The 13,443-nt window shown below is 51.0% G+C and overlaps 1 protein-coding gene across 1 annotated transcript in view; it reads right to left on the reverse strand.

Moving 5' to 3' along the window:
- Positions 1–1,852: 1,852 nt before the first annotated feature.
- LOC122941471 (DNA replication ATP-dependent helicase/nuclease DNA2-like) overlaps positions 1,853–13,443 on the reverse strand; it is a 126,236-nt gene continuing 114,645 nt past the window's right edge. Inside the window, exons 20-22 of the mRNA XM_044298768.1 lie at positions 13,153–13,335; positions 5,451–5,597; positions 1,853–2,642 (exon numbers count right to left, since the gene is read on the reverse strand). Of these exons, the coding sequence (XP_044154703.1) occupies positions 2,598–2,642; positions 5,451–5,597; positions 13,153–13,335 (375 nt within the window). The 3' untranslated portion in view covers positions 1,853–2,597. The remainder of the gene's footprint in view (positions 2,643–5,450; positions 5,598–13,152; positions 13,336–13,443) is intronic.

A 13,443-nucleotide genomic window follows, 5' to 3' on the forward strand; every position in this document is an offset into this window, starting at 1 on the left:
TGAAGCAGAGTCATCCGAAGAGGGATGCTGCTGCGCACGCTGCCTTTTAACAGTAGAGCATCCCCTGTGGGAAGCAATGTGAGGTGGAGGGGTGCTAGCCACAGGGTCCGTGGCTGCCATGCATTCCATAAATGCCATGGCCGCACGCGAGACTTGAGCTAAGTCCGCGGCCGCCCTAGATATGGCAGAGGCCCAGGAGGGTTCTGCGTACTCCGAAGGGGCATAAGAGGGACTGGGCTGAGGGAGAGGAGGCGGATGATCCTGTCCCGAGGCAAGGCAAGCACTGCAGGCACCTGAGACAGATAGAGGCAAGCCGCAGACCTTGCAGGACCCCAGTAGGGCCTGAGGAGCCGCCTTAGAGGACTTTTGGGGGGCCCCTGGTTTTGGCATGATCGCGACACCCAGAAAAATCTGAAGGGTCAGGGTCTCCTACCGTTTGCAGCAGCAGGTGGTAAGCTAAAAAGCGCCCTACCGCGACCTGAGAGGAGCAGCCACGCGAGGAGAAACGCTGAGGAGAGCAGAAGCGCCGGAGCTGAAGCAATAGGCTCCGCCCTCTAGTCACATCACAAGTCGCGCGGGAAGTAAACCCCCGGAAATGGCGTCCCCCCCAGCAGGAGAAAAAAAAACGGCCAAGCGGAGCACTGAACGGCGCAAGCAGCATACCGCAGCAGCGGAAGGTGCGCAGTTGCCACTGCCCCAAGACAGGGATCTCTCTCCCCCATTACCAACGCCTATCAGGCAGGCCTTAAGTGTCACACAGTGAGACGGAGGGAGGGGTGCAGGAGAGCCGCATATACTCATTTGCGTCCTGGAGTCTTCACCCTCTGCTCCACACCAGCCGGGTACACCTCTTCAGTCAGCTGGCACAAGGAGTGGCAGTGATCTGGATAGAGGGCAGGAGTAGGTGACCCTGGATCTGGTAGGCCGTCGGAGCTGCAGGTTGAGCCCGGTTCCACTTATCTTCTTGGGGGGGGGGGGGGGGGATCTGGAGGTAGCCGGGGACGCCACTTCGACCCCGGCACTCGCTCCACTGAGAGACCAGGGCAGCCCCATGCTGCCCTGCGTCCTCTGTTGAGAAAAAACAAAACAGGACACTAAGCAAGAACTGAGGTCCTCCTGTGGGAGTCTGGGGGTATAGCCCGTGGAGGTGGAGCTTTCTTCTTTATTTGCATAGTGTCTCCTCCTAGTAATGGCCTAGGCTATACCCATGGTCTGTGTCCCCCAATGGAATGGGCGAGAAATCGGGACGTAGCCCCATTGAAGTCTATGGGTCTGCAAAAATGCGGATTGCAATACTTTTTTTTTTTGCGGACATGCAACTGACAGCAAAAAGAAAAAAGGATCTGCATTTTTGCAGACCACAAAAAACATGCCAGAGTCTGAATAAGCCCCAACATATACCAATAACATACTTGCTATGAAAAGGTCCTATAACGTGAAGCTCCTCAGGACAACCTTCTCTCTTCAAAGCTAATAGTTGCTACTACATTGATTGGCCCCTAACCCACCATCTACCTCTGCAAAATAAAGTTCTCCTCTGTCCTTGCAAGATTAGCGTCAAATTCTGGATGCAATGAATAAATGTAAACCTCAAAAACGCTGCCATCAGAAGTGCAAACACTGGTATGCTATGCAGGAAAGGATGTTCAAATATTAAAGACATGGAAGAGTTATTGATATAACTTGTGCCAATTAACACAACACAATGTAAAGCAACATTTTATTGTAGTATAAATGTGAAAAATACTTAAGACGTTCCATAAAAAGACAAAAAACAAACAAACACATAAATAAGTTTAGACCATAGCTTAATTACTGTAGACCGGTGAGGCAAGATTGAAATCTGAACATTTTCTAGTCACAACAAAATTATTATAATAGCGTATTGCTTTACATGAATGAGCGGCCACATGTGTGCACGCAACATCAATGTGACGGCTCTTTAGTGTATCGGAAACGTACACCGCTTTTTACAAAGGAGATGGTTAATCTAAAACTAACATCAAGAGACTGGATGAGATAGAGGTCAGGAATGTGCTTCGATTACCAAATAATCAATATAATGAACTAACACTTAAGAGGGTTGTCCCATTATCCTCAGGATAGGTATTTAAGGTCTGGTTCGCGGGTGTCCAGTCATTGGATATCACGTCTGAATGCCATCAGTGGTCAAGTATGCACACTGCCACCCCCCATTCAACTCTATGGGACTGCCATAAGTAGCCGAGTACACGCGGTTGGCTGTCTTCGGCAGTCCCACAGAATTGAATGGAGGGGAATTGTGCAGTAGTGACCACTGGTCCATTCAAATACAAGGCTCCATCCCAGAAGTTGGTCCATAGCCGATCAGACACTTATGGGAGAACCCCTTCAATAGCCATTTTATTGCAACAGCTACATTTATATCCAGGTTACAACAGGAACGATAAAGCAGTGTTACTACACGTACAGGACACTTCTATACACAGGAATTTTCTAGCAGCATTAACAACAATCACATTAGGTCCAGTGATTTTCTTAGAAAGAATCTCCTCTGGAAAAGTAAAGCACCTATTGAAATCTTGAAATGATATCCACCGTATACGCAATCGCATGGATCACATTGGAAGGTGTTCATGAGCTCCTGGAGGGAGATTCATAATGTGCTGGTGTCAAGGAGCATAAACTAAAAATAAGATCATCTGTATTGTATATATTACCAAGTGACTTGAAAATACTACTGAAATGTGAAACCAGTGTGACCCTTTAAAGTGTGAAATAATGTAAGAGGAGTCTTTAGTTATATCGTTCAAAAGGAAAAAAACTTGATTTTTGTATAACTTACCAGGAAAATCTCTCTCGCTCTTGATTGGGGACACAGAGACCATGGGTATAGCCATGTCCTCTAGGAGGCGTTGACACTAGTAAAAGCTGTTAGCTCCTCCCCTGGCAGCTATACCCCCTCCAGCCTGAAGAGAGAGCTTCAGTTTGTGAGAAGGAGTAGGAGAAGCAAGTAAACCAACGAAAAAACGTGGAACAGCAGCAATGCCGAGAACCAAACCAGGTTCTAACCAGCAACAGCCACAACTGTGGCCGAACAATACTGGGTGGGTGCCGTGTCCCCCAATGAAGAGCGAGAAAGAGATTTTACTAGTAAGTTATAAAAAAAAAATCTTGTTTTCTCGCCCATATTCATTGGGGGACACAGAGACCATAGGACGTCCGAGAGCAGTCCACAGGGAGGGAAAATCACAGACACATGGAGCAAGCGGACCTGCAGGCAACTAAGAACTGCTGCCTGCAAGACTATGCGGCCCAAGGCAGCGCCCGCTGATGCATAAGTATGCACCTGGCAAATTTTTGTGAATGTGTGTAAGGAGGTCAGTAGCCGCGTTGCACAACTGCGCGGCCGAACCTTGAATCCTCCGAGCCAAGAGCGCCCACCGCTTTGGTGGAGTGAGCCGTGACACCAAAGGGCGGAACCTTGCCCCGGGTGCAGTATGCTCCAGCAATTCCAGATGTACAATTGCCACCCTGGAGGCCGCCAATGCCTTGCGAGGACCCTCCGGGGGAAAAAAAAAAAGAAGAGGAGCCTGTATGCCGGAAGGAACTGGAGGCTGGCAAATAAATTGTCAGAGCCCTGACAACATCCAAATGGTGTAACTCCCGTTTGCTAGGGTGTGAAGGGGAGGGACACGGTGATGGAAGGACAATTTCTTCATTGAAATGGAAATCAGAGACCACCATCGGGAGAAGGAATAAACGGGCCGGAGGATCGCTTATCCCTGTGAAGAACCAGGAAGGTTCTCTGCAAGAGAGCGCCCCAACCCGGACACCCGTCTGATGAATGTGATAGCCACAAGAAAAAACTACATTCCAGGACCAGAGTCTGAGAGACCTCTCCCGCAAGGGTTCAAGGGGGGAATTCCGATATTCTTGATATATTTGTATATTGTATTTAAATTGCTCCTAATCAGTCTTTTTTCCAAACTGAATAAATAACTTCGATAACCTGTCTTTGGACTGCAAACCACCCATCCCCTTAATTACCTTGGTCGCCCTCCACTGTATCTGCTCCAGTTTATGTCCTTTTTATACACTGGTGCCCAAAAAAATTGTACACAATTTTCCATGTGTTTCACTAGTGATTTGTATAGACGTAACACTATTCTGTCATTAGCATCTATACTTCTTTTGATACATCCCATTATTTGATTTGCCTTGGCAGCGTCTGTCTGGCATTGGTCTCTAAAGTTAAGCCTGTTTCACACAGTCAGTATTGGTAATCCAAAACCAGAAGTGGAACCTACAGAGGAAGTGTATCAAATAAATATTTGTGCCTCTTCTGTGATTTGGACCCACTCCTGGTTCTGACTTACAAATACTAATGCAAAAATACTGACGAAATGCTGACCGTGAAAAAGAGGCCTTAAAGGGGGTTATCCAATACCAATAATGACCCCACCCCCCAATGCCCAGGCACCTCATATGGGTTAAACTTAACCCAGTCCCCGACACCCACGTTGCTTCTGATCCCTGCACGGCCGCCTCTGCATCTCCCCATCAAAACATATGGCAACACAGGGGGCAGCCAATAGCATGCTGCAACGGAGACAAGTCTCCCTAGCGCCAGCTGCAATGCTGGCTCGTCCTCCTTGTAGCCTGCAATTGGCTAGCATCCCACACCCCCCCCCGCAGTCGCCGCCGTATGTTTTGAGCAACGCAACAGGGAGCAGTTTGCAAACCACAAAATGGATACAGTTGGGTGCATGAGGCCTAGAGATGCCACTAATCCCCTGATGAATGAGCAAATGCGGCAATTAAAATAATTGATTGTGGGCAGGGATGTGCAACAATGAGTCAAAGATGGGGTGGTTTGAGAGCCTTAAAAGGGATTGGCCCATCTTGCTAGGATAGTGAATCGTGAAGGATAGCGAATCGCGCATTCACGGACCCCCTCTATTAATTTCTATTGGAGTGCCAAAAATAAGAGCAGCACACTCTGCTATTTTTCGAAGTCTTGTAGCAATGAATGGGAAGGGCAATGAGCAAGTGCGGCCATCGCTCCTTTCACTTCTAAGTGGCTGACGGAAATGGCCAAACCATCGCACGGCTAGCAGTCCCATAGAAATGAATAAAGGGCAACCGCGCATGCCCGATACACTCTCCTCTTTGCAGACTCCATTTTAAAGATTAATCTCTGGGACTGCGTGGACCGAAGACTAATAGAAAGATCTCTGTTTATTGTAAATCATAACACCATTACCCCAAGCCGTCTTCCTTAAACTAAATTTGATAATTTCTTGGTACAGCTATGTCCTTCTTATGCGCAGATGCCCAAAACGTAACCCAATATACAACTCTGGCGGTCTGACCAGTGTCAAGCTCGTAAAGGTTTTACTCATGGCTACCTAAGCACTTGGATTTATGTATCACAAGCTTATGCTGTGCAAATATCACAAAAAGGATATGAGGTTTTCACTCCGCAGATGGCAGATTAGCTTCTCCAGGGATTCAAAGCGACACAGTGTAGGAACACAGCCGATCATTACGAGCTTGTGCTTGGCTCGTGTGAGGGCCACATTCAGTCTCCTCCAATCCTTTAGAAGATCCCCAAGCTGCTCAGAGAAAAAGGGGGTTGAACAGATTCAGAACAGATTTCAAAACACACAAAAATTCTTATGCGTTCCTGCAATGTGCTGTTCCTCTGTTATTCCTCTTAGAGAGATGATATTAAAATGGATAACAGCACAGACTGAAAGAGGACCTTTCATCTGTTTTACTTACAGGGGCTGAATACCTGTACGTGCCGATGCTGCCGCCCAATAATTATTATTATTATTTTTTTAAACATCGTTCCTACGCCCTGCTGCGCCCTAATCAAGTTTTTGCCCTCAGTCTAATACTGAGCATCGGAACAGGGAGGAGAAGACGCCATGGTTTCTCAATGGGTGTCGCCTTCTACCTGGCTGTGCCGCGATCCAATCATATCGGAGAGAGTCAGACAGGGAGAAGGAGACGCCCGTTGAGAAACGCTGGAGTCTCCTCCTCCCTGTTCGATGCTCAGTATTTACATACTGAGCGCGAGAACTTCAGGCGGGCGCAGCAGGGCGATGTTTAAAAAAAAAAAAAAAAAAGCTGTGTGGCAGCATCAGTGGGGGGTACCCCGCAAGTACAGGTATTTAGCTCCTTTAAGTAAAACAAACAGATGAAAGGTTCTGTTGAACAGTGTAGGGACACGACCCAGGTGTCAATTAATTCAGAAATGTCAACAAGGAATAATGGAGGAACACTACAAGGTTGCGTTTTAAGAAAATAAACTCCAATACGCTTGTTATTTCATGGTAAATACAAGCATTTAACTAAATCCAACATGTCAGGAAAAACTAGATTTTTGTATAACTTACCAGTAAAATCTCTTTCTCGCTCTTTCCTTGGGGGACACAGAAGACCTTGGGTATAGCTCATCTCCATAGGAGGCGTGACACTAAGTGAGAACTGTTAAGCCCCTCCTCCACAGCTATACCCTCAGCCTGGAGAGAGAGACTGCCAGTTGCGTGTCCAAGCAGTGAGAAAAGGCAAAGTCCAAAAGTGGAACCAACAAGCCAACTACCCAACGGGTAAAACAAACTCGGAAACCGTGCAGAGAAAAACAAAGAATGGGTGGGTGCTGTGTCCCCCAAGGAAAGAGCGAGAAAGAGATTTTACTGGTAAGTTATACAAAAATCTCGTTTTCTCGCCCAATTTCCTTGGGGGACACAGAAGACCTTGGGATGTTCAATAGCAGTCCAAGAGGGGAGGGACCACAGCACCAAGGCAAGGCACCCGAAGGCATCAAGAAACCACCGCCTGCAGACCAGGCGGCCCAAGGCAGCATACGCCGAAGCCCCAGTGCGCACCCTGTAGAACTCGGCAAGGTGTGCAAGGAAGACCAGTGACCGCCTTGCACAAATGCATGGCCGAAGCCTTATGCCTCCGGCCCAGGAGGCACCGACCGCTCTGGTGAAATGAACGGTGACACCAAAAGCAGAACCCTGCCCGTGGTGCGGTAACCACAGCAATAGACACTCAGAGAGCGAAGGAAAGCCACCCTGGAGGCCGTCAACCCTTTGCGCGGACATCCCGGAAACACAAGAGACCGAACGCCGACTAGAGTCGGAGATCTCCAAGGAACAACTGCAAACCCAAACAAACAATCTCCAAGCGGAGACGGGAAGGGGATGACCAAGCCTCGTAGATAAGAAGGCAGATACCACCCTCAGAAGGAAGGGACGGGATGGAGAAACAGCCCTGTCCTGGAAAAGGACAGAAGGCACAGAACACGAAGGGCCACCCCTCAGGCACCCGCCAGACATGATGGCAACAGCAAACACAACTGTACAGGACAGAAGGAGTAGGGAGAACTTCTACAACGGCACCAAGGGAAAGAGTGGAGCGCCAAGAGCTCAGTGTGTAATTCCCAGGACGGTACCAGGGAACGGTACAGAGGAACCAAAGAGCCACTCTGTGGAAGAAGGTCAGGACAGGCCCAGGAGGGCCAGAAAAAACGCTGCAAGGGGAAGGACAGCGCCGACACTTGACACTTCAAGTAACAGAGTCCCAGTCCCAGGGTCAGGCCGGACTAGAGAAAGACAGAACCAAAGGGAGAGAAAAGCAGAGTGGGGGAATGCCCCGCTCACCACAAACCCAGGCAAGAACCCTAAGTCCGACAACCGAACCTGGACGAAGCACAGTCGGGAGCGAACACTAGCGCGCTCGCAGGAATCGCCTGGCAAGCGGGAGAAACCCCAATGTGATCAGGCGCAGACCAGTAACATGGCCCAAGGGTCGGAAAAAAACTGTCTCGTCGGCCCCTGAACAACATAGTCCCGTATCCAACCGGAGTGGGGGAGCAGAAGGACAGACGGAAGAAACCGGAAGGGTCCGCCCAGCAGCCAACAGATGCCAGGACAAGACAGGCCAAGTCCAAGTCGACGTAGCCACCACAGGAAGGAGTTCTACAGTCCTGGTGGGATCAAGGACAAACGTGACCGAAGGGTAGTCCTCCCAAGTTACCGAAAAGGTAAGTCCAGCAGGACCATATGCCCAGAATGGAAAGGCAATCTGCACCCAGCGGGAGGACAGAATGCAATAGGCCCGGCAACAGGCACACAGCTAGTACTGCCAGCGAAAACGAGGGAGACGGTACTAGACCACAAGTAACGCCAGAAACATCCAAGTGAACAACCATGCTCACCCCCGAGGGGGAGGGGGCAATGACGAAACAGCCTCTGAGGCCTGGCCGGTGCAGAAGCCACCTCGGAGTGACAAACTCAGAGAGGAAGCCAAAAAAACCGAGCCGGCGAGGAAAAGCAGCCGAGACAGAGGCCGGCATAACACCCTCCAAACCGAAAGGAGGAATGGCAAACAGGGAAGCCACAGGACAGTCCAAAAGCCGAATACCGGCTACCCTGTGAGACGACCTGCACATCGCCTCGCAAAAGGCGAATACCCTGAAGAACCCAAAGTGGAGGTCCCTCAGACCTGGACAGACGAGCACCCAAGAGAAGTTGGGTGACCTACCCGAGAGGAACGGTCAGTTCCTGGTAGCAGATCAGATTGAAGTGCAGAAGGCGCCAAAGACAACACTCTCGACCCCGACGGCTTGCGCGGGGAAGCAATGTCACGGGAGGACGAACGGGTACGCATCAAGGGACCCCGAACACTCCCCAGGTGGAAGGGCCAATGAACATGGCTGGTGCAGTCACAACGGGACCACACCAGAGAATGAGTGCCACCCAGCTCGGTGCAGTAGCAAGCCAGCAGAGCCCGTCTACACATATACAAGGTATACAGCGGTGAATACATTGGGCATTCAATTGTTGTGTGTTGGACAACACCTTAGGCTCATACAGGTGGACAGAATGACCTCCTCAGAAAAGAGTGCAAAGCTAGCGACAATCAGCCTCACCCCAAGAGAAAAAAGTATGTCGCAGGAGGAAGGGAGGCATACGTACTAGGAAACCGCAGGCAGCGAGAAGGCCAACCCACCCACTGGAGGAGAAGGCAAACACGGCCCAAACAACGCACAGAGCGCACAGCCACAGCATCCCACAGTATCCATGGAAGTGCAAAGTGCAACCCGAAAGGGAGTTATGCACAAGGCTAGTACAGGAGGCATGCTATGGAACGCAAGCAGTCCGCCCGGAAAAGGGGAGAGAAAGGCACCTGGCAAACTCTGCAGACGGCAAGAGTGCAAAGGCCCGCACCAAAAGGACCTAGTGAAGGGGGAAGGGTATGCACAGGATTATCCTAGCACCAAATGATTGTGCAATAATCCACCCAATACCGAATTTGTGAGAGTGCAACGAGTAGTTCGCCAAAGAAAGGGGAACGTCCAGTACAGCATACAGAAGGACAGCCGTGAATCTCATGAGCGCGCAAAATACCGCCCATGGAATGCGAAGTGGTCATGCACAAGGCCAGCACCGTTTCCAAAAGGAGTGCAAGCAGCGCACCCATGTTTAGAGGGCCATGCTCCTGGCCAGCAACGTATTCGGTGAGGGTGCAATGAACCGCACACGGCAGCATCGCATCCCAGGAGAGCGCGAGCACCCCGCCACGGATGGGGCCATGCACATGGCCAGCAACGTACTGGCGCAAGAACAAACACCGTCAGTGAAGGTGCATGTATGTCGCCTGAGGAGAGGAGGCATGCCCACGCCGGCAGCAAAGCCAGCGAGAGTGCGGTACACCGCCCAAGGAAGGGGGGGGGGGGCCATGCATATGGCTGGCAGCGGATCCGGTGAGAGTGCAAGCACCCCGCCATGGAAGGGGGTCAAGCACGTGGCCAGCAACCTACCGCGAGAGAACAACCCCAGCCAGGAAGAGTATGTATGCCGCCTGAGAGAAGGAGGCATGCTCAAGGCCGGCAGCGAAACCAATGAGAGTGCAGCCTACCGCTTATGGAAGGGAGTCATGCACAAGGCCGGCAGCGAATCCAGTGAGAGTGCAGCGTTCCGCTTATGGAATGGGGACGTGCACATGGCCGGCAGTGAATCCAGTGAGTGCAGTGTTCCGCATATGGAAGGGGGACGTGCACATGTTTCATACCCATGGCCGACAGCGAACCCAGAGAGAGTGCAGCGTACCGCCATAGAAGGGGGTTACACACATGGCCGGCAGGAATCCAGCGAGAGTGCCGCGCTCCGCAAGAAGGGGGGTCGTGCACATGGCCGGCAGGAATGCAGCGAGAGTGCCGCGCTCTTCAAGAAGGGGGGGTCGTGCACATGGCCAGCACCGTATCCGGTGAGAGTGCAATTATTCTGCCCCAGAAGGGGGTCATGCACCTGTCCGGCATTAAATCCAGTGAGAGCGCAGCATTCCGCCTATGAAAGGGGGGCGAGCACATTGGCAGCACCGATCCGGTGAATGTAGCACTCCGCCTAAGAAGGGGGCCATGCACATGGCCAGCCTGTAACTGGAAAGGCGACGTTCCGCCTATAGACGGGGCGCCTACCTTTGGTCAGCGCCGTATCCCGGAAGCTGGCAAGGGTTCGCCTAGAAGGGGAACATGTAGCTGGCCAGAACCGCAGCCGAGGAGCGCAACATGCCGCCCACGGAAGGGGGGCATAGCGTGCGGCCAGCACTACTGCATCAGGCTGCAGCGTCCTGCGCAGCCATTCCGTTATTTATTAACCTTATTTATTTATTTTTTAAAACACAGCCACTCTGAGGCAAAAAAGGGGCCACCATACATGGCACAATCACGTACAGGCCAGCTAGGAAGCCCAGAACAGAGAGGGTGTCCTCTAGATGGGAGCCGGCCCCTGGAGATGGCCGGTACCCAACGGGTTAACAAACATCCGGCCTAGGGGGCGGCGCTGCGAACCCCTGGGGGCGGGGGTCCTCCAGGCGGTAAGAATTCGCGCCGCGAGAAGTTCCCGCCCCCTCCAACCGAGGCTGGAAGGTGCCCACCCCGCGTGCCGGCAGAGACAAACGGCCGGATTGCGGCCGAGCAGGCCGAAGCCTGGGTCAAAAGTTCGCGGCACCCGGCCGACCGGAAGCCTCAACAGTCAGCCGGGGCCCGCTGGAGCATCGCGCTCAGTACATGCAGGCCGTGAGGGCCTTGCGTCCGGCAGCTTCTGGAGCCGGCAGCTTCTGGAGCGGGCCCCTGGCCCTAGACACCGGTAAGGAGGGGGGGGGGGGGGGGGGACCAGAAGTCCAGCACTGCACCCCCTGCCCTAACGGACCAGGCGCCCGTGGAGGAGGGAAAGGGCAGCCAGCGCGGGCCCCCTGCACTTAATCTGCGACCGGTAAGGGGGAGGGCCGGCATAACCCCTGTGTCAGGGGCAGCTAGGAGCGGGTCTCCGGCCCTAAAGCAGAACTCCTCCATGTGCAATGCCCTATGGAGGGGCAGTGTATAGTCGTCCCGCGGTCACCAGTATGGTGGTGGTGTGGGGCTATATGATTATTGGGAACCTCAGGGGCCAGCCTAGGTCCAGCAGGGACCAGTATGGGGGTCCAGCACGCAGGAGACCGGGGAGGGACTGAGGGGAACGTAGGGCTGGAGAAGCCTTTCTCTTACCACAGCCGTCTTCACCCTCGGTCCGTTCCAGCAGGGTCGCCCCTTCAGCTACTGGCACCGTAGTGGCAGGACGCTGGAAGAGGGACTTGGCGTGCGGACGACCCTTGCGCTGGCGGGATGCAGGAGAGCTGGGCTGCCCTGGTCCACCTTGCCTTCTGTGGGGGAGGCAGCAGTGCGGATGACCGGCACTGGCGCAGCTCGACCCCGGGAGAAACAGAGAGGTCTAGTCAGTCTCTGTTGTCCCTGATGATCTGAAGAAAAAAACAAAGCAAAAATCAAAACTAAAAAACCAAACAGGAGAAAAACAGCCCTGCAGAGCAGGGAGTGTCTTGCCTCCTTGGACACTAAGCAAAAAACTGGCAGTCTCTCTCTCCAGGCTGAGGGTATAGCTGTGGAGGAGGGGCTTAACAGTTCTCACTTAGTGTCACGCCTCCTATGGAGATGAGCTATACCCAAGGTCTTCTGTGTCCCCCAAGGAAATTGGGCGAGAAAGTAACATTTCTCTTTAAATGGTGCAAGAAAGGATACCTGTAGATGTGACTGTAAGCTGCATTATACAAACCTGATATATAATAACTTATGCTAACTATAGTATAGTGTGGTACTGTAATTAACCCCTTGTGGAATCTCTGACAATTTTATAAATATATTTGGGTGCTTACATATTGATTAGTGTAGTTCCACGTAGGTGACACATCAACACCATTTCTTTACATCGTGGACATACATTTTGCTATAAAGACAACCCTAGAAATTTCTACAAATCATTTGATTTCAAATCTATTTTAGGCTACTTTCACACTTGCGGCAAAGTGATCCAGCAATCTGCATGCAAACGGACAGCATTTGTAGACTGATCCGGAGAAACGGATCAGTTACATATATTTTTTTTTCACATTTATACCGGTCTGCGCATGCGCAGACCGGAAGGACTGATCCAGCATTGCGGTATTTTTAATGCCGGATCCGGCACCAATATATTTCAATGTAAATTAATGCCGGCATTCCGGCAACTGATCCGGAATTTTGGACGGAGATAATACCGCAGCATGCTAGGGTATTTTCTCCATCCAAAGAGCCGTTCAGTGACTGAACTGAAGACATCCTGAACAGATTTCTCTCCATTCTATTTTCCGGTATTGAGCCCCTATGACGGAACTCAGTGCCGGAAAAGAAAACCGCTAGTGTGAAAGTACTCTTAGGCTGGGTTCACACCTGAGCGTTCTACAGCGCGTTCCTACACGCTGTAAAACGCACAACAGGCAAGAACCAATGATTCCCTATGGGAATGGTTCTCACCTGGGCGTTTTACAGAGCGTACGATCGCGCTGTAAAACGCCCGACGCTCAAACAAGTGCTTGAGCTTTTTTTGGGGCGTTTGTCGCACGTTCCCGCACATAGATATTCGGGAACGCGCGACAATGTGTGCATGCCTGTCTCTGTATGCGCGATTGTAAACGCCCGTACAATCGCGCATACAGAGCGCTCGTTTCAGAACGCTCAGGTCTGAACCCAGCCTTAGGAAAACAGAATGCATTTTACAGTCACAATAATTTTACTAAAATTGCAGGTAAAAACTTAGAAATGCAGAATAGAATTAGACTTACTTTCCCGTCAATATTACTTCTAACGAATGACAAAATTATAATACTTTTGTCTCTTCCCTGGTATTTGTCCACGGTGTTAACCTCTACAGCGCTGTATGACAAGTTAGTAAAATAGCCAGAGATCACTTTCAATTGCTGACGATAAGGAGCGATGATTCCGATGTCGGAGGGCTTGCTTCCAGCCTGGTAAATGGGAGAAAAAAGGAATTGGTATGATTCGTAAATTAAAGAGTAACTAAACCTTTGTAACAATTTTAAATATGATGTCCCTAATAAAGTACATTAGAAATA

The sequence above is a fragment of the Bufo gargarizans genome, chromosome 6, assembly GCF_014858855.1.
Source record: "Bufo gargarizans isolate SCDJY-AF-19 chromosome 6, ASM1485885v1, whole genome shotgun sequence".
NCBI classification, from domain to species: domain Eukaryota; kingdom Metazoa; phylum Chordata; class Amphibia; order Anura; family Bufonidae; genus Bufo; species Bufo gargarizans.